Source organism: Podarcis melisellensis (assembly GCF_964234715.1).
Source record: "Podarcis melisellensis genome assembly, chromosome: 9".
Taxonomy (NCBI): Eukaryota; Metazoa; Chordata; class Lepidosauria; order Squamata; family Lacertidae; genus Podarcis; species Podarcis melisellensis.
In genome coordinates, this window is record NC_138541.1 from 56575942 (window position 1) to 56598299 (window position 22358).

Genomic DNA, 22358 nt, shown 5'->3' on the forward strand with positions numbered 1-22358 from the left:
TCAGAGACACTGTTGATGGAATTTTTTGAGGAGTTGGAGATGGAGTTTAGAAGTGGTCCATGTTTCGCAAGGGTACAGTAAGGTGGGTAGTACAATAGCTTTGTAAACAAGCATTTTGGTTTCCCTGCAAATGTCCCGGTCCTCAAACACTCTGCTCTTCAATTGGGAGAAAGCCGCACTCGCAGAGCTCAGGTGATGCTGGATTTCGGCATCAATGTCGGCCCTTGTGGAAAGATAACTGCCTAGGTAGGAGAAGTAACCAACATTTTCCAACGTTATACCACTGAGTTGGATTTGCGGCACTGCAGAGGGGTTGTTTTGTGCTTGTTAGTGCAGCACTTTGGGTTTTTAGATTTTGAGCGATAGGCCAAGCTTTTCGTAAGCTTCTGCGAAGATATTTGGTCTTAATCCTTGGGTTCTTAAACAATGTGGTATTTTCTGTCAGTTTCCCTGCCTTCTATAAATTACACTCCTGAACCTTCTCTAGTATTATAACAGACCAGCGGTTCACCACACCCCTTCCTAACTGGTTTGGGATCCTTTTCTTTCCAGAAGTTCTATCCCTTTCTTATTGAATTGAGACCCAAGTAGAGTTTCCCGATTAACTCTACTTCCCCTGTCCCCAATTCAGTTTCCCAGTTTTTCTCTTGCCTGTATATTCCTAAAAAGACACTAATTACTGCGTTTCAGACTAAGCTCAGAGACTTCCTTATCTGGCTATATTTTCCTCAGACTGGATTTTACACTTACACACACACACACACACACACACACACACACACACACACACACCAGGAGCTATCTTTGGTGATCACTTGTAGCTGAGTAAGATTGCCTTCCATAAACACGGTTTTAACAATGAGTCCGTAAGTGACTGTGGAGGCCAATTCTGGATCCACACGTCCTTCCACAATGGGGAGATTGGTTTCCGGGCAGGAGCTGATCACAGTGTGGATTTGCCAAGCGTGCCTTCCTCTAGCACGTTTCTCCCTTGCGTCCTGAGTTCGAGTGTTTTCAAAGCCCATGACACCTTTGGGAAAGGCTGTTCTCCAACTGGAGCGCTCGCAGGCCAGTGTTTCCCAATTGTTGGTGTTTATACTACTTTTTAAAAAGATCTGCCCTGAGACAGTCTTTAAACCTCTTTTGTTGACCGCCAGCATTACGCTTTCCATTTTAAAGTTTGGAATAGAGTAGTTGCTTTGGAAGACGATCATCAGGCATCCGCACAACATGACCAGTCCAAAGAAGTTGATGTTGAAGAATGAGCTACCGGTATATCCAGCTGAACACCCAACTCTGCTTTTCTTTTTCCTTCCCAGAGTGCTGCCTCCATCCCACTCTGGCTAGCGGTACTTGCAGCCAAGCAGAGAGAGGCTCCAGTCCAGCACTGCATCGCCAAACTCTGGTCTAGCTATATTCTACTATTGTGTAGAGTATTTATATATATATATATATATATATATATATATATATATATATATATATATATGCTTTCGTAGATTTTCACGGGTACAGGAATGCAGGTTTTGGTGTCCTCGGGTGTCTTCCCGTGTAAAAGTTGGGGTGTCTAGGCGACGTTTCGACGAGGTCTCACTCGTCATCTTCAGGCTGGTGCTTTCGGCTTCTTGTTACTGGAACAGAGCAGGATCTCAGTGTTTGAGTTCCTATAAATACTGTTGAGGGGGTGTGGTGTATAGCCTCTAATGTTCTGGGCAGAGAGGAAGTTCCCAGGCTAGTGTGCCTTTTCTTCTTTTGTTCCTTAATTACTTGAGGGATATCTTGAGTGATTTCTTGAGTGATATCCTGAGTACCACTTAGGTGGGTCATTAGGTGTGGATTAGTTGCTAAAGTCTTTGTGTCTTGACCTCTTGAACTTTGTGAAGAGTTTTTCTGAGAAGATGGCTGTACTGCACTTAGTTGTGCTCTGGCTTGGCTTCGTGTATAGGGGCGAGCTGTGGTTTTGTGGCCTGTGTCAGCCAGATCTGTGTAGGGATTGCAGGGGGGTGCAGCATCCGGAGGTGCCACCATGGTTTGGCTACTGGATGGTGTCTGTAATTTATCTGTGGAGAGGGTCTGGGTTTGGGTCTGGTGTGGTTGATTGGTGATGGCGTTCTGTGTGCCTCTGGATCTGGTGTCAGTTTTTGTGGGGAGGGCTAATTTCCAGATGTCTGGCAAGCGGGATGTGTCGTCACGCTTGTTCATGTTGTGAGGGTGTTTCTCTATCTCGATGGCTTCCATGATTATTCTCTTGTGGTGATGTTCCATGTTAAAGAGCAATTTGGAATCTGCAAAATTAATTTCGTGTCCTGTTTCTTTCATGTGTTGGAAAAGAGACACATCGGACTACCAAGCAAAACTATCAAATCTACTCCAAGATCCTACCTACCAACCTATAAAAACAGATCCCACCACCTATCTGGAAAAAACCACCAAATCCAAAATAAAAGCCTCTCCTATCAGTGAAGAAATCCAGCTAAGAATCATCCCCAGAGAAAAATCATCCAGATGCCCCAAACTCTACGGCCTCCCCAAGATACACAAAGAAGGAACACCACTCAGACCAATAGTCAGCTCCATAGGCTCACCTCTACAAAATCTCGCTAAATTTCTCGCCAAGCAACTTCAGCCCTATGCAGAATCCATCTCTTCACACGTTCCAAACTCCTTCCAGTTCATAGAAACAATAAAGAAGCAAAACCTACATCCTAATGACCTACTTGTGAGCTTCGATGTTGTATCTCTCTTCACACAAGTGCCCATTAATGAAGCCTTGACAGCCATTCAAAACAAATACAATCCCCCCGAATACATCTTGGACCTGACCAACCACTGCCTAACCAACACGTACTTCATCCACAATGGACAAAGATACAAACAGATAGAAGGAGCACCTATGGGATCACCCCTCTCACCGGTCATCGCAAACCTGTACATGGAACACTTTGAAACCAATGCTTTAGACAAGTCAGAACACAAACCCAAACTTTGGCTCAGATATGTTGACGACACCTTTGTAATTTGGCCACACGGGAAGGAAAAACTGGATAGCTTCCTCACACATCTCAACAGCCTACACCCCAAAATACAATTCACTATGGAAATAGAAGCCAACAACCAACTTCCCTTCCTTGACGTCCTAATCTACAAAAAACCTGATGGCTCCCTAGGACACACTATCTACCGGAAAAAAACACACACCAACCGCTACTTACATGCACAATCACACCACCACCCTGCACAAATAAACTCCGTAGCCAAGACTCTCATCTCCAGAACCAAACGCCTGGCTGACAAAGACCACTTGACAACTGAGTTACAGAATCTCTCAAATGTGTTAATTGCCAATGGATACCAGCAAAACAGGGTTACGAAGCTAATCCAAAAAGAAACACCCCCCAAAAACCAAGACACAGAAGAAAACAATGGCATGGCCCTCCTTCCTTATATCAAAGGCACTACAGATAAAATTAGCAAAATCCTCCATAAACACAATATCAAAACAGCCTTTTGCACCAACCAAAAAATAGCCAATATCCTCAGAAACCCCAAGGATAAAATCCAGTTGGAAAACCAAGGGGTCTATGAAATACCCTGCAAAGTCTGCCCAGCCACGTACATTGGACAAACAAACAGACGAATAAATGCACGTATCGCAGAACACAAGAATGCCGTCAAAAAAGAAGAAAAAACTTCCTCTCTTTTCCAACACATGAAAGAAACAGGACACGAAATTAATTTTGCAGATTCCAAATTGCTCTTTAACATGGAACATCACCACAAGAGAATAATCATGGAAGCCATCGAGATAGAGAAACACCCTCACAACATGAACAAGCGTGACGACACATCCCGCTTGCCAGACATCTGGAAATTAGCCCTCCCCACAAAAACTGACACCAGATCCAGAGGCACACAGAACGCCATCACCAATCAACCACACCAGACCCAAACCCAGACCCTCTCCACAGATAAATTACAGACACCATCCAGTAGCCAAACCATGGTGGCACCTCCGGATGCTGCACCCCCCTGCAATCCCTACACAGATCTGGCTGACACAGGCCACAAAACCACAGCTCGCCCCTATACACGAAGCCAAGCCAGAGCACAACTAAGTGCAGTACAGCCATCTTCTCAGAAAAACTCTTCACAAAGTTCAAGAGGTCAAGACACAAAGACTTTAGCAACTAATCCACACCTAATGACCCACCTAAGTGGTACTCAGGATATCACTCAAGAAATCACTCAAGATATCCCTCAAGTAATTAAGGAACAAAAGAAGAAAAGGCACACTAGCCTGGGAACTTCCTCTCTGCCCAGAACATTGGAGGCTATACACCACACCCCCTCAACAGTATTTATAGGAACTCAAACACTGAGATCCTGCTCTGTTCCAGTAACAAGAAGCCGAAAGCACCAGCCTGAAGATGACGAGTGAGACCTCGTCGAAACGTCGCCTAGACACCCCAACTTTTACACGGGAAGACACCCGAGGACACCAAAACCTGCATTCCTGTACCCGTGAAAATCTACGAAAGCATATATATATATATATATATATATATATTCAGTTTTGGAGACAAAGTCTTAACACACTGCTTTTGATGTCAAGTATAGATGGTTGTTGAAAGGCTATTACACATTTTCCCCCCAGCTGAGCTGCAGTCAGAAGCTAGAGGGGGCTCCAATGAACAGCCTGGCCTTCTCTGTCTTTAAAAAGGGCCTGGAACAATGAACTACATTTGATGGAAATTAGGGGCCTTTTAAAAACAAGTATTTTAAGAGTGACAACACTTTTGAAGATTTATCAGATCAGGTCTGCAGGCAGTGGGTTACGTCTTGACCATGTGAAGATGGTCAAGGAGGCCATAGACCAGGGGTCAGTAAACTTTTTCAGCGGGGGGCCGGTCCACTGTCCCTCAGACCTTGTCGGGGGCCAGACTATCTAATCTATCATCTATCTATCTATCTATCTATCTATCTATCTATCTATCTATCTATCTATCATCTATCTATCTATCTATCATCTATCTATCTATCATCTATCTATCTATCATCTATCTATCTATCTATCTATCTATCTATCTATCTATCTATCTATCTATCTATCTATAAAAATGAACGAATTTCTATGCCCCACAAATAACCCAGAGATGCATTTTAAATAAAAGGACACATTCTACTCATGTAAAAACACACCGATTCCCGGTCTGTCCGCGGGCCAGATTTAGAAGGCGATTGGGCCGGATCCAGCCCCCAGGCCTTAGTTTGCCTACCCATGCCATAGACCCTTTGGCTCTGATATATTGAAATTATTTATACAAAATTTTATATGCTACTTGTTCAGTCCTGAGGGCTCCTAGAAAGCGGCTTACAATCAAATGTTAAAAATGCAAAGCAGTTCATCTACCTATCTGATTTATATCACAACCTTCCCCAAAAGGATCTCAATAGTATATGGGAGAGGCAGTAATTACACACACACACACACACACACACACACACACACACACACACACACCTTTTAAAAAATTATCTGGCTCATTTACATATAAGACAAGCCACAAGAGGTCTGGAACAAGCCTTTAAAACTAAAATGGGACAATTTATTCAGCCCATGATATGGGTATAGTAAATCTGGATCACTGCCTCTATCAATAACTTAAAATTAGCACCATGGCCCAGGATATTCAGCATTTTATCCAACATTAATTGTAGCTTTCATTTTATTACCACACCCGGACTGGAATAAAATTCAATTTAATGGAATTAAAAATAATCTGTACCAGTCCCATAGTGGGTTTTAAGATCTAACTGAAATATCCACTGTGCCCAAACATTAATTTATGTTACAAATTTTAAATGTCCGTTTGGCAATTTTCATTAAATCTTGCCTGGTTGCAATATTAAAATGATTCTAGAGTTGGGGTTATTGTTGACCATAAATTGCATGTACAGTTTTTCAAATCAATGTGCACATTCCACAAATACAGCACAGGGATTAAGTTAGGGAAAGGAAAGCACATTCCCTTTCCAGAGTAAATAATTTATTATTATTTCGCCTCCCAAGAAATGCTCCAGGAATGAATAATAAAAAAGCCCATCTTCTCCCAGTTGTTAAAATTATGTTAATGTTGAAGTAACAACTATAAATACGTAATTAAAGCCATTGCTCTAAGATATGCCGTTTGCTGTGGGTTTTATTGCAGTAGAACAAAAACTCAGCAGCACTTAATATTCTTTTATGCTCAGAAAACAAATATATAAGCACTCCAAGTTGAAGAATGAACGTGCTGAGTGATTAGAAAGAAAAGCAGAAGATTGATGGGTTTTTCCTCTCTTCCATTCCCTCTCCAACAGCTTAATAAAGATTCCTAGCAGCCATACATCAGCTAATAAGTCAATAAACTCCCTAGTTACACATTCTTCAGCAGATACAGAAAGGATTAAGAAAGCAGAAATTCCTCACTGATCAAAATGAATCCAAAAACCTTTCAATCATGAACTTTCTCGTGTCGAAGGAAAGCTGCTCTGTTTACCTATGCATATACATATGTATCTAAATACTAAAGCTGATAATCTTCATCATTAAATATACATCAGAAATATAAATCGAAGGAACAATAAAGTTATTCCACCTCTTGAAAGAGCAAGTTCTCTTACATGCTTATCAAATAAGAGATGATTATGAATGAAAAATAAGCAGTAAATCTCTAATGGTAAAGATAGGTTTCATCCCAACAATTATATCTGCCATGAGCACAAGTAGCTGCCAATTTGCACTATCGCCAGAAAGTCATTGTGAACTTGGCAATTCATTGCGTTTTCTCCCCCTCCCCCATTACATGCACGGTTGCGATCGAGAACAAATTACGTCCGAGCTTACAAAACTGCCAATTTAGGCAAGTCGATATAAGAGGGCTTAGTAATTGCAGCCAACGAACGGCAGGTATTTGGGCGACTTGAACAGTGAACAATAAGAGCAGCTGAACACCAGACGGGTCTCGTCGTCAGCTAACAGTCCGTCAGTTTACAGCCATGTCCTGAAAGCAGAAACGGCGAATAAACTGTACTTACAGTGCAAGTCCCATCTGGCCATTACAGCTGCGATTCTGATATTAAGTTGTCGTTCTTGGAAAACAAGAGGCTCAACCTGCCCTAAGAAGCTGCTTGCCTGCCCTCAATCTCTAAAGAATCTCTGCCCTGAATCTGCACAGAAAAGACGAGCGCTACTGAAGACAAAAGGCTACTTGCTCCTGCTTATACTGTATGCATCTGTAGTAATCAGACGGGGTGCGCGGGGAGCGGCCCCCTTTTTAAGTTCCTTACCTTATTCCTTCTTGCAGCAGAGAGGGCTTTTTAATGCCTGCACTCCCCGATTCTCCATTTGCACAGGCATCGGCAGGGCAAAGTGCTCTCTCAGCTCAGCCATATGCATGCTCCTGCTTCGGCGACATGCGTTGAATACCCGTGGGGGGGCGGCAGCTCATTCATTTTGCATCAAGTTGGAGCAGACCCTCTCAGCTGCAACTCTCCTCCGCGAGATGCCCTCCCTCGTTCCTTCTTTCCTGTCCTCGCTCAGTCAGCCCAGCTGTGTGATTGGATGCAGCTGTGAAGGAGGGGGGGGGTTCTGCTCTCCTCTCAGCCTTGCTCCCCCCCACCCCGTTTTTGAGTACTTTTTTTTATATTCCGTGCAATGAGCCCCTCCCATCACCTCCCTAACAGATCTATGCTATTACAGATGATGCTCCTTTCGGCAGCCAAACAGAACTGCCAAGCTTCCGATACCGATGTCAAAAGTGTGCAGAAGAAATTGTATGCCTGCTGCACAATAAATGGAAAATAGTGCAGAAAAACAACAACGGTCCCTCTGTTTTGGTTGCTGGAGCCAATGCCGGATGTTTTGCTAACGTTTCTGTGGTTAAGGGCTTGCCTCAAAAGGTAGGGGAGAAAGGTTCAGTCGGCAGAGCGTGAGACTCTCAGGAGTGTGAATTTGAGCCCAACATCGGGCAAGATTCCTGCACTGAAGATGGTTGGAGTAGATGAGCCTTGTGGTCCCTTCCTACTCTACGATTCTATGGAATAAAAATTACTCAAACTGTTTGCATCTCACTTTTCAGAAGAGAATATACTTAAACTGGGTTGCAAAAAGGTATACCTAAGATTGCATAAAGTACACAGCTGCAGTTTGTTTGATTTCTAAAGTATTAGTTCTCTCCTTCCAGCGCTGTAAAAAGGTAAAGGTAAAGGACCCCTGACAATTAAGTCCAGTCGCGGACGACTCTGGGGTTGCGGCACTCATCTCGCTTTACAGGCCGAGGGAGCCTGTGTACAGCTTCTGGGTCATGTGGCCAGCATGATTAAGCCGCTTCCGGCGCAACGGAACACTGAAACCAGAGCAGTGCATAGAAACGCTGTTTACCCTCCTGCCAGAGCGGTACCTATTTGTGTACTTGCACTTTGTGCCATGCTTTCAAACTGCTGGGTTGGCAGGAGCTGGGACAGAGCAACGGGAGCTCACCCCATCGCGGGGATTCGAACCGCTGACCTTCTGATCAGCAAGTCCAAGAGACTCAGTGGTTTAGACCACAGCACCACCCACGTCCCCTTTCCAGAGCTTTATACTACATAATTTCGAAGATACAAATGGTTCACTACTGTTCAGGGCCAAAGCCTAGCAACCCCCCATGAAGAATTGCCTGGCTTAAGATAATAAGTGTGCTCTGAGAAACTCTCTTTCTGGAGGAGAGATTCTCATTGAACTGTTTCTCTTCATTTCTGTCACTGTTAAAACAGATCTACTGTTTAACAAATGAGAGCCTGCCTGCCTGCTGCTGAAAAACAAACCTTTATTAATGTACAGTTACGCGGATTTCTGACCTGAATGCGCTATAAACATTGTTTGCAATCCCAGACATTGCAATCCAACAAACAACAAAAGAGCCCCACTGCAAGAATGGCTGTCATTATAAGATTTTTTTGTTGCCGCAGATTCAGTACGAGATGTCCATCTCATGCCAAATAGGGCTTTTGTTTTCAACTTTAAACTTTCACTTCCATTGCCTATCCTACTGCCACAGTCCTTTGCTAGAGTTGGCTTTAGAGATGCTTCTAAAGTCCTTCACAAATCTTGAATCCCCTCCAAGTCTTACAAGGCTGCTAAGCAGGCTTGTTAATATTCCTCTTGCATTTCTTCCCTTAAGCCAGAAAGCAACAGTGACATGTGTTAAACATACTAATTTTAACTCTCAAACTAGCTGTGCAGGGACACCACTGACTCAAGAGGAGTACCATTTCTTTTTCAGTGTACAATGATACCTTGGAAGTCAAACAGAATCCGTTCCGGAACTTCCAAAAAGTTCAGAAACCCAAGGCGCGGCTTCCGATTGGCTGCAGGAAACTCCTGCAGCCAATCGGAAGCCGCGTCGGATGTTCGGCTTCCAAATAACGTTCACAAACCGGAACTCTCGCTTCTGGGTTTGTGGCATTTGGGAGCCAAAATGTTTGACTCGCAAGGCGTTTGGGATCCAAGGTACGACTGTATTAGACTGGGTAGTATTACATGCAAACATCAGCGGCCAGCTATGGCCTATTGGTCTGATTGGGAAACACACCTGGGCTTTTTTCCTGGGATGGAAAAGCAAATATGGGCCACAGACATAATGTAATTGTGACATACTGTAAGTGCACCAAGCGGTTGCCCGCATCTACGGAAGACCACTTCCTTCAACTAAAAGGTGATATGGCCTTCTTTGTACACAGCCTTTTGTGTGGAGCAGCCATGTTGCTTTAGGAACATATAAGAGGAGTGCACTCCCACCCAAACACCATGGAAACATGAACCCCAATTTGAGTAAGAATCAAACCCTATCCATGGCTATTAGCTAGCAATAAAATCCAAATTTCAGCGTGATCCATGGCCCCACAGCCACAGATGTTGTAGGGCGATGAATGGATGCACAGTTATCTTGGTAACTTGTAACAAAAAGAATGTCTTGAAAACAAAGCAAAAAGACCCCATGAGGGTTTTTATTTATTTAAAAAGAGAAAAACACCAACTTAAGTTGTTTTGTTTTTTGCATTCCCCAACAAAAGCAATCTTCAGCAAAAATTGGGAAATATGTCTTATACCTATAAAACATCAAAACCTATTATGTACAGTGAGGGGGGAAAGTATTTGATCCCCTGCTAAATTTGCCCGTTTGCCCTCTGACGAAGAAATGACCAGTCTCTTACAGCTACAATAAAGCATTAAAATTATGTACTGGTCATTTCCTCATCAGAGGGCAAACAGGCAGATATAGCAGGGGATCAAATACTCCCCCCCTCACTGTATTATAATCCCACCCATGTAAACCACAGGCCAGGCCTTTCCCCAAGGGTCCTCTGACTCCTCTGGAGGGACTTTTCAGGAGGCACGGAGGCTGTAGTGAGAGAAGGAAGCAAGGAACTCACTGCGTAACTGGCTTCTGCTTTGCACAATCCCTGGATCCAAGCTGCTTGGGGCAGAGGAATGGGGAAGTATTGTTCTTTTATTAATTAGCTAAGGGCCTATGAGTATGGCGGGCTGTGAATACTGAACCTCCGACATTTCTAACCTCCCACTCCTCTGTCTCTATTCAGTCTCCTCGTCCTGCCTATCATCCAGTAGATCTCATCAAGTCTGAAATCTACAAACAGAGACAAAGGAAGCCTTGTTGCAACAAGGGAATCGTTCAGTGTCTTTGCATCTGACTGTTTGATCACACAGAACTTTCAACAGTGATACCTGACTTTTCTGCTCAGTAGTTCAAAACACTGAGCTCCTTACACGGCGTGTTTAGGTTTAGAGATGAATTAAGGTAGAAAAGGCCACGATTTCTCCTTTGATAAGCTTCTGCAGGGTTCTCCAGTATCACAGTGGGTCTTTGTTACTTTTGCAAGTAAGTTGGCTACCCAAGTGTAAGTTGGCTACCCACTGGCTCACTGGTAGATGTCACAGCCTGAATTGTCAGAGAGGAAGACATGAGCCATGCAGTTGGCACACTGGGGGAAACTGGAAAATCTCCTTGGCCAGAAGCAGAGGCCAAGAACCAAAAAACCTGGCTGGTCACTGATGGGGAAAGAGACATGACCGAATGGAAGCTTTTTCTGATCCCAGTGCTTTTCTTCAATGGAAATACTATGTTTTGACTCAAAGCATGAGTGAAGGGACTTGTTTTGCATCAATAAAATAACTTGAGGATTGAACACAGCAGGTGAACCCCCTACTGAAATTATCCTTCAGACCATGTTTACTGTACCATTTAAATAGTCAGATGAGTGTATGTGTTTTAAGGGACTCTGATGAATAAAGATGGATGGTATTTCATTAGGCAATCTTGTATGAGATATATAATGCAGGCCATTTTTTCAGGTTCACTAAAACACAACATTATTCATGCAGAAATCATTTGTGACTCATAGAATTGTTATTTTTTTTGCCATCTAGCTAATGCATCAACTTAAGTCATTTGAATTTTTATGCTGAGAAATTAAAAACTGAAATGAGACTTTAAGTACACGCACACAGACAACTCCAGTCATCAAATGCAATTCAAGAAAGAGATTTGTTGCCAGAGGGCACATCGCGTTGAATAGCATGAAGCATCAAAAGTCCCTCCCCTTGTGGAAGCTCAGTTATGGAAATGGGCCGAAACATAATCCTCACGATTACGAGCCTGGAGTTAGAACATGTACCTCTTTCAAAAACGTAGCACTAGAAAACAATTTTCCAACAATAATCCAGATCTCCTACTGTATGCATTCATCATATAAATGCTTTAAACGTCTTAAACATAACAGACATTCAAAGGAATTCAAGGGCATCCATTATTTAAATATATGAATGCATAAAAAGAAGACTGAAGCATCATGCTCTTGTTATATGTATGTGTTTCATATGTGTGGCCAAACTGGGTGGTTTCCAGCACATATAAATGCATTATAAAACATCAAACATTAAAAACTTCCCTTAACAGGGCTGCCTTCAGATGTCTTCTAAAAGTCAGATAGTTGTTTATTTCCTGGACATCTGATGGGAGGGCGTTCCACAAGGCGGGCACCCCTACCGAAAAGTCCCTCTGCCTAGTTCCTTATAACCTCACTTCACGCAGTGAGGGAACCGCCAGAAGGCGCTCGGTGCTGGACCTCAGTGTCCGGGCTGAACAATGGGGGTGGAGAAGCTCCTTCAGGTATACTGGGCCAAGGCCGTTTAGGGCTTTAAAGGTCACCACCAACCCTCTGAATTGTGCTCGGAAAAGGAGTGGGAGCCAGTGTAGATCCCTTAAGACAGGTGTTATATGGTCCTGGAGGCCACTCCCAGTCACCAGTATAGGTGCCGCGTTCTGGATTACAGTGGTACCTCAAGTTACAGACGCTTCAGGTTACAGACTCTGCTAACCCAGAAATAGTACCTCGGGTTAAGAACTTTGCTTCAGAATGAGAACAGAAATTGCACCACTGCCACCGTGCAGCGGCAGTGGGAGGCCCCATTAGCTAAAGTGGTGCTTCAGGTTACAAACAGTTTCAGGTTCAGAATGGACCTCCAGAACGAATTAAGTTCTTAACCCGAGGTACAGTGAGGGGGAAAAGTATTTGATACCCTGCTATATTTGCCCATTTGCCCTCTGACGAAGAAATGACCAGTCCATAATTTTAATGGTAGGTTTATTGTAGCTGTGAGAGACTGGTCATTTCTTCGTCAGAGGGCAAACGGGCAAATACTTTCCTCCCTCACTGTACCACTGTAGTTGCAGTTTCCGAGTCACCTTCAAAGGTAGCCCCACATAGAGCGCCTTGCAGGAGTCCAAGTGAGGGATAAGCAGCGCACTCTGGTGAGACAGTGCATGAGCAGGTAGAGTCTCAGCCGGTGAAGCATATGGAGCTGCTAGACAGCCGCCCTACCCTGGATACAGAATTGACCTGCACCTCCATGGACAGCTGTGCATCCAAAATGACACTTAGGCTGTGTACCTGATCCTTCAGGGGCACAGATACCCAATTCAGGACCAGGAGATCCCCCACACCTGGATGTATTTTGATACTGTGTTTCTAGCAACACCATTCTGTATTAACTCATACTTTTCATCAGTGTTTGAAATCCAGGGTGTACATTATTTTCTCACCCCACTGTCTTTTATTGTTTACAGTTGTTTTCAAATTATTAGGTAGTGTGTTTTTAATATTTTGTTGCAATCTACACTGGGAATGTTTACTTCTGCGCAGTCGCATGAATCTAAGAAGTGACTATGAAGATGTATGGCAAGACACAGAAAAACTAACCATGCCTGGGGAATCATTAAAAATTGGGATAATCATAATTTTGGAGAGATAACCCCACCCCCCCTGAGATTAACACACTCATCTAGCCATCTGTGGTGTGTAAGAATTATCTGTAGGTGAATAAGCAAGGAAGCACTCATGAAAGTGGAAATGTATATTTTTGCCTTTATCTCAGCTTTCTTAAGTGCCATAAATCCTATACATCCTAACCCTTTTAAAATATGGCTCTTTTCTGAGGGGGGTGGGTTTGTTGTTTTTATTCTGATTATATATATGTTGTGCTTTTTTCTGAGAACCACTCTGAGGCCTCTGGGTATAGGGCGGTATATAAAATCAATAAATAATAATAATAATAAAATGGCTACATAGGCAGGTATGGACATGGACATGACATTTCGTTAAAGCTTTTCCTAGGCTTCTTATAGCTGTAGCTCAAATATCGGATTATAAAAACAACAGAAAGCATTTGTAGGCAACTGCATGTTTCAGGTATAGTAGGTTCAAATAATGGAGATTCTGCAGTTGGGAAAAGAGAGTGAAGGCCAGAGCTAGCCATGCCATGTGGTCTTTTAAAGAAAGCAATATATCCCACTGTTATGCAAGAGACAGATAAGGAGTTTGGACTTGATATCCCACCTTTCACTACCCTTTAAGGAGTCTCAAAGCGGCTAACAATCTTCTTTTCCCTTCCTCCCCCACAACAAACACTCTGTGAGGTGAGTGGGGCTGAGAGACTTCAGAGAAGTGTGACTAGCCCAAGGTCACAGCTGCATGTGGAGGAGCGGGGAATCGAACCCAGTTCACCAGATTAGGAGTCCACCGCTCTTAACCACTACACCACACTGGCTCTCTAAAGATAAAGGCAGGAATTGGCACTGCACAGTAAAATTTCTTGATGTATTGGCCCTAGTAGTGGGGTAACAACACTTGGACTGCTTCAGGCTGCAAACGTCTTGGGCCAACACTGGTGACGATGTGAATCATGGCAGAAGCAGACTAGCTTCTCTTCAAATTACACGACTGTAGGAAATGCAAGCCAGTGTTGGACAGACTCCAAATGGAATGCCATATGCAGCATATTTGATATCCGTAGGCATATTAATGTGAACGACGACCAAGTGAGTCATAAACAAATTACAAAGTGCCAGGTTTATATTATTCTCTATAAAAACCCAGGTTGTAGTTCATGAATGTTCTGACTTGCTTGATTGCTATTCGATAATAAGTTAAATATTCAGAATGCAAATTAGGTTACAGGTGCTCTTTGCACTAAACCGCAGGGCATTCTGGCAAGCAGTTTAAATAATTATCTAGGGGCCTCTAAGCTAGCCAATTAGTGTAGTCCATTGAATTGAAATAAATTTCTAACTTAATTTATGTAGTTTTGTTGAATGGCAATGTTAAAGTAGCAGCATATTCTAAGCTTTGGACAGAAATTATTGATTATTATTTAGTTATTAAATTTACGCTAATCTGCTCTTAGTGCATGGGGTGCAGGAAGCCACTTAGGTACAGCAAATTATGCTTGTCAATACAGTACTAGTTTAACTGCAGGGCCAAAATCTTGCCTACCTCAGTCGGGCAGCCAGACAATCACTGCTCCTTGCCACCTCTGAAATGGATGCATGCAACTCACGTGGTCATATCATTCAAAACTCATTTTGCCACTGTTTGGCAGCCAGATGGTACACTACAGCAGGAGGGACGTGGCCCAGCCATCGTCGGCTGTTGCTTCACTAACTTACTAGCAAATTCAGTTTTCCATATAAAGAAACGGGGAACGCTGCCAACAAAACCAACACCCCCTAAATCCAACCCATCATTATGCTATGTTCTGAATTATTTATATCAATGTTGCAGAATGCAATAATACTTTACTATCTGTGGGCATTCAATATGGAGACCCAGCTCAAAATTTAATGGGAAACTTTGGCTTAATAATCTACGCAGAAATGGGCAGGCACAAGGCTTGCCTTCACTCTAACCAATCATGGTGTAATAAACCAAATTGGTGCGTACAAATTTGTCTCCTCTTCTGCAGGTGGAGGGCCCAATCCACATACCGTGTACTTGCCACAGAAAATCCTATGAGCGCTGTTGTTGGCTAAACATGGATTCTATAAAATGGGACAGCTGTCCCCCAAAGAGCCCTGAACATCCACTTTCCACTGAGATCATGGGCTCTAAGGGCATATAATGGCATTTTAACATTTGGGACTTAAATCACTAGGCATCTTATATTGAGGAAAGAAAAATGTTGCATGATTCTTAAATTTTCTCATTGGTTTTGGTGGTTTAATTTCCTCAGTTTTTCCCTTGCTGCATATTCTTGCCTGGCTTTCCCTTGCTGCATATTCTTGCCTGGCTTTGGTTTCTTACAGTTATTCACTGTCATTCCCTATTATTTTAATTCCACCGAGTTATTTTTCATAGCTGTTTTTCTGTCGCTTCTTTCCTCTGTTGGGTTTTCTAGCATTCTAGAAAACCCATTTTTGTGGGATTTCTTTTATGCTGTACCCTCTTCTTCCTTCCTGGAACCATATTTTTATTCCCTATGTCTCGCCAGCTGTGTACAATGAAGGGTACACATCAAGAATAAACAAAATCACTTCAAATTAGGAGTGCAAAAAATAAAACTATAAAATTGGAACCAGGGCGAGCTGTATTTCAGCTCTATGCACCATGTGGCAAGAACCATGGGAAAATGGATAGATGATAGATAGATAGATTGATAGATAGATGATAGATAGATAGATAGGTAAAGGTAAAGGGACCCCTAACCATTAGATCCAGTCGTGACCGACTCTGGGGTTGCGGCGCTCATCTCGCTTTATTGGCCAAGGGAGCGGGCGTACAGCTTCCAGGTCATGTGGCCAGCATGACTAAGCCACTTCTGGTGAACCAGAGCAGCGCACGGAAACGCCGTTTACCTTCCCGCCAGAGCGGTACCTATTTATCTACTTGCACTTTGACGTGCTTTTGAACTGCTAGGCTGGCAGGAGCTGGGACCAAGCAATGGGAGCTCACCCCGTCACGGGGATTCAAACCTCCGACCTTCTGATCAGCAAGTCCTAGGCTCTGTGGTTTAACCCACAGCGCCACCCGCATCCCATAGATAGATAGATGACACTTAAATATATTTAATGGCTTGAGTACTGTTTTGCTACGCCATAATTGTTCCAATAATATTTAGCATTGCTATAAAGCTTTTAAAGTACTTCATATGCCTGAGCTTCTTGAAATACATGCAACCACCCTGTAAGGCAAGTATTTTTATTCCCATACTGCGATTTTTCGAGGGATTGTGATCCTAATTGCAATCAAGGAGGTTTTGGTTTTTTTTTAAGTCCTCTCTATTTAGCACTCCAGTCCATCTCTAGTTTCCTCTTATGCGAGCAAGTTCTGTGTTCATTTCCAGGTAAGATTTATTCCCAGTATTCAAACGCCTCTGTCTCAGACAGCCCTATGGGGTTGGCGCCTACAGGTACACAAAAGAGAATACATAGGACGTGCACAATGAACCTCTGGGAATACAACTTTTTATAAACTGTCCAGGAGTCAGCTTGACAGGAAGGTTTATGGGGAAAGGGAAGCAGCAGCCAGAGAACTTCTACATTAAAGGAAAAGCCAAGTCCCATGAGGCAAGCAGGAAGGCAAAGTGAGGGCTGGACTGTCACTTTTTTTTAACAGAAAGCCCCAGTGGGATAAAGCAAACCATCAAGGCCTATAGTGGACTATGACCTAGTTTTCAAGTGGATGAGAAGCAAAAGATAGAGTGGGGTGGGGGGAGGTGTATGGATTAATGTGCACTTGACATCTATTTCGGAGGATGCAAATTTTCCACTTGTGCTCACAGCACAGAGGAGAAAGATGAAGGAACAGTGTGTGAGCAGATCTTAGCTCTGCCACATTTCCTTGCTAATATCCCCCTGCCAATTTTATATTCCAAAATATTTTGTTGCACGCATGGAAGCTGGAGGAGAAAAAGCGGCCACGGCGGATAGTGAACAAGTGCCACACATGGAAACCTAAGTGGGAAAGAGAATAAACGTTTTGTCGCTTTCAAGTAGAGTGGGTGGGATGGACGACGGGTCATTTCAGCTGAAGGAAAATGCACAACCAAGTAGCCTTTTCTTAACCAGTGGCAGTTGCAGATAGAACGGATCTGACAAAATATAACTCATAACCTGGATTGTCCCTTAGGGCACAATTCTGTCAAACGTCTTCTTTAAGGTTGGCTGCAAATGTAGCACTGACCCTTCCCACAAAATGCGGTGTGCAAATTAGGATGACCCAATCTCTCCAAGCCTTTCCTCACTTTTCTTAACTTGAGGTTACCACTGTAGTCCTCACTGGGCTGTTGGAAAAAAGATTGTGTCATCCGGAGGAGCCTTGGCTGCCTAGATAAAACACTATAGCCCTCCACACCATTACCTGGGAGTAAGGCCCACTGAACAGTGTGGGTTTCTTCTGAGTAGACACTCGCCGATCGCCCTCTCCCGCTGGAAACAAACCAGGCCTGCTCCAAGAAAATGTACATAGCCAAAAGAAGAGCTAATCTGCCTCCTAGAGGACCGCTCCCTTACCTGCTTGTGATTGGCCAAACAGATAGCCAGCCAATCAGGATTTTAAAAAAATAAAAATGATTTTCCCCCTTTTCTTCTCACTTCCCTCTGGGGTCCCCATGTCTCGTGCTGTGTCCCCCCCCCCCATTTATGTAATTTTTACTTGTGGCCTCCTTGAAATATCCTGGGGGGCCCCGGTTGGGAAAGACTGGAGTAAATCATGAAGCATTTTCCTACCAAGCTACTGTGGCAAAAAGAAGTTAATGCTGGAGTCCAAGATAACAGCTTAGTGTGTGCCTAGGGAATTATTAATCTCCCAGAAGGCTTTTCTGCCTTGTGCACCAGCAGACATACCCTTAGATTAAACTCCCATCAGTAGATCTCTGTTTTTCATCAATCTTTCATTAGCACAAGGCTTAGAAAATCATCTGGTCAGGTACCATTAAAAGGCTTTTCATCTTCTAAAGAGAAATCCAACCAAATAAATTACTACAAGGAAGGAGTCTGATAAAAAAATAAAAATCAAAAAATCCAAGGACCTCAAGATAGCAATTGCTTTCAAATAACTTGATATTCACGAGGTAGGAGCTGCTGCATTTGTCATCATAATTATTGTCTACCTGACAATGAACAGGAGAGAACCCTTTCGCTGGCAAGGGACACGTGAGATGTTCAAAAGCGACTCTTTCCTGTTCAAAGCAGTAGGCAGGAGAAAGACTACGGTAAGCGCATCATTCCCCCCACAGAGCACTTCGCTGATGCAATTTCTCTCCCTTCTTCTGCCATGTTGCAGCTGCTCATGGCAGAGGCTCTGGTTCCCACACCCGGGGGCCTTGCTGTTTGTCATGCTTCTGTCCCTGATCACCAAATACCTAACTTGCTAGAAAGAGTCATGTGCGGGAGTCCACAGAACAGACTTGTTCTAATTGCTTAATTCTAAATTTAGCCTAGATGGTGACAGCAGCCACGAAATTAAAAGACGCCTGCTTCTTGGGAGAAAAGCAATGACAAACCTAGACAGCATCTTAAAAAGCAGAGACATCACCTTGCCAACAAAGGTCCAAAAGACAAGTTCAATCCAGTTGAATGCTGCCAAATGGAAGCAGCTACTCTCCCCCCCTAGACAGCATCTTAAAAAGCAGAGACATCACAATGCCAACAAAGGTCCATATAGTTAAAGCCATGGTTTTCCCCGTAGTGATGTATGGAAGTGAGAGCTGGACCATAAAGAAGGCTGATTGCCAAAGAATTGATGCTTTTGAATTATGGGGCTGGAAGAGACTCTTGAGAGTCCCATGGACTGCAAGAAGATCAAACCTCTCCATTCTTAAGGAAATCAGCCCTGAGTGCTCACGGGAAGGACAGATCCTGAAGCTGAGGCTCCAATACTTTGTCCACCTCATGAGAAGAGAAGAGAAGAGCCCTGGAAAAGACCCTGATGTTGGGAAAGATGGAGGGCACAAGGAGAAGGGGACAACAGAGGACGAGATGGTTGGATAGTGTTCTCGAAGCTACCAGCATGAGTTTGACCGAACTGCGGGAGGCAGTGGAAGACAGGAGTGCCTGGCATGCTCTGGTCCATGGGGTCACGAAGAGTCGGACACAACTAAACGGCTAAACAACAACAACAAATTTAGCCTTCCCAGTCTCCCTCTGCCTCTTCCTATATACAGCATATCCATGCATGTTGAGCCACTCTCTCAAACCCAACTCTTTTCTCCTTATACTAATACCCCGAGGCAACAAGCAAGCACCAGAAGTTCCCACCCCTCTCTTTCCTCTATTTGCTGGACACCTGTCTTTAAGTTTCAGGCCAGAGACTTTAAGGAATCAGTCATGGCTCCAGGCTATGCTTGCAGGCCTATTCAAGCAACTCTCCTTAGTAAACTCTGGTGAATCTGGAGGCTTGTCTTCAGGCAAAAAGCAGGAGACATTTCAAATGAAAGCCGAAATAATTCAACAAGACTTAACAGCAACAAAAAGTAGGGGTCATTTGCACTACTCTAAATATTTTACAGGGAGAGCATCTGTCTGATACAGTGGTACCTCGGGTTAAGAACTTAATTCGTTCTGGAAGTCCGTTCTTAACCTGAAACTGTTCTTAACCTGAGGTACCACTTTAGCGAATGGGGCCTCCTGCTGCGATTTCTGTTCTCATCCTGAGGTAAAGTTCTTAACTCGAGGTACTATTTCTGGGTTAGCATTTGTAACCTGAAGCATCTGTAACCCGAGGTACCACTGTATAGGTAAAAGGTAAAGAACCAATGGACGGTTAAGTCCAGTCAAAGGCGATCATGGGGTAATAATAATAATAATAATAATAATTTATACCCCGCCCATCTGGCTGGGTTTTCCCAGCCACTCTGGGCAGCTTCCAACAAAACACTAAAATACAATAACCTATTAAACATTAAAAGCTTCCCTAAACAGGGCTGCCTTCAGATGTCTTCTAAAAGTCTGGTAGCTGTTGTTCTCTTTGACATCTAGTGGGAGGGCGTTCCACAGGGTGGGTGAAACTACCGAGAAGGCCCTCTGCCTGGTTCCCTGTAACTTGTGGCGCTCATCTCATTTTCAGGCTGAGGGAACCGGCGTTTGTCCACAGACAGCTTCTGGCACACCGGAACACCGTGACTGGAACACCGTGACGGAGAGCACGCGGAAACGCTGTTTACCTTCCATACCTATTTATCTACTTGCACTAGTGTGCTTTTGAACTGCTAGGTTGACAGGAGCTGGGACAGAGCAATGGGAGCTCACCCCGTGGCGGGGATTCGAACTCTCCACCTTCTGATCGGCAAGCCCAAGAGGCTCAGCGGTTTAGACCACAGTGCCACCCACATCCCTCAGTCTAATATAAGGCCTGTAGTTCAGGGGTAGTGCATAGGCTTAGCATGCAGAAGGTCCCAGGTTCAATCCCTGGCACCAGCAAGTAGCAATCGGAATGTCCTCCATTTGAAACCCTGGAGACCCATTGCTAGGGATAATGCTTTTCTAAAACATTGTTTTTTTCATTGTCCTTTATTGAAAGATTTTTGGCAGAAGGTAATGGAAACTATCAACAGAACTCTATGGAACAACCTTACATTTACAGAGCAAAATATCCTCTTGAATTATACCCAGCACATGGAACCTTACAAAAGGGCAATACGAGTGGACTCTCCGTGCCTTACCACAGCAAAAAGACTGATACTGATGAATTGGAAAAATAAAAATGCGGCTCCTTTCTACGATCGGATTGAAGCCTTATGCGAACTCGCAACATATGAACAACCTGCATATAAATGCAAACTTGCCATGAACAAATTCAATAATATTTGGAATCCATTCTTACAAATACTGTAATTGGTTAAGATGTGGTAAAGTACAATAACAACCTTGTAAAGTATACAGTTTTGGGTTTCCACCCCTCCCCTCTTTATTTTCCCTTCTACACGGGTCCTGTTTCTCTTTTTCTTTTTCTCTCTTTTATTTACGTCTCACCATGTTTAGTGCACATATAATTATGTACTTTTTGAACTTTCAATAAAGATGTTAAAAAACAAAAACAAAAACATCTTGTTGTGAACAACTATACGATAGAAGCGATAAAAGACAACATTTATTACTAGGATGCTGTGTTTCATCTAGAACGCAAGCATTCTACAGAAGCGGATTTTAACATCATAGAATAAATGTATTCCAAACTCACCGGCCATTGTCGCGGCCTACACCCCAGACTCGGATGCTGACGATGGGCTGTGAATGAAGAATACTGCGATCCATGGGGTCAACCAAATTTAGCATGTCGTTCTCCAGGATAAGATACATGTCCTTTCCCTGATCAAGAGAAGAGCAAAAACAGCTATAATCTCTTACTCACTCAAAGAAGCGTTTGCCCCTATGTAATGCTAATTACATAGCTTTGCCCCACCACGCAAGACGCTACTAAGAAAGGTATTTGCGGGATGCTTAAGCCTTCCTCCACCCACTTAAGTCTCTTCCACCCTTCCATATAATATGAGAACAGAGGGTTAAAGGAAGCACCATCTCATGCAATGCGGTCATTATTTATAAATTATGACCATGGCTGCTAATGCAGGTGGCTTTAAAGAGTTAGGCAAAATCATTGGGGGGGGGGGGGACAGCAGGAGCTATGGAGCCTATGTTATCTCTGGATAACATGCTTGAAATGAGCAACAAGGGTGAACTTACACCCTTGGACTACATGGGATGCTTGTAATTTTTATGTTTTTATAAAAGGGAAGCACCCATATTACCTTTTCAACTCAAGAGACCACAGGTACTGAGCCCCCTTGTAACCATACTGGCCTCTGATTACAGGGGGACACGACCCAAGAGCCCCTTCCTAGCACTTAAGTTGTCCTGCACTTTGGGAAAGGAAAGAGCCACTGCTGACTCAGATGCACCTTCTTTTTCCTTGCCAGAGCAAACAAGGCCATTGCTCCAAACTAGCTGTTTTACTTCCTTGTTCTTTCTCGACAGTGGCTGCTT

At 43.5% G+C, this 22358-nt stretch overlaps 1 protein-coding gene across 11 annotated transcripts in view; it reads right to left on the minus strand.

The window, feature by feature from the left end:
- APBB2 (amyloid beta precursor protein binding family B member 2) overlaps window positions 1–22358 on the minus strand; it is a 169954-nt gene that overhangs the window by 26066 nt on the left and 121530 nt on the right. For 9 of the 11 annotated variants that reach the window (XM_081924468.1, XM_081924469.1, XM_081924470.1 and 6 more), the window contains one exon: window positions 21556–21683. In XM_081924468.1, the coding sequence (XP_081780594.1) occupies window positions 21556–21683 (128 nt within the window). Of the gene's footprint in view, window positions 1–7077; window positions 7141–7329; window positions 7361–21555; window positions 21684–22358 lie in introns of those variants that run through there. The other 2 variants (XM_081924466.1, XM_081924465.1) reach the window with 2 other exon arrangements.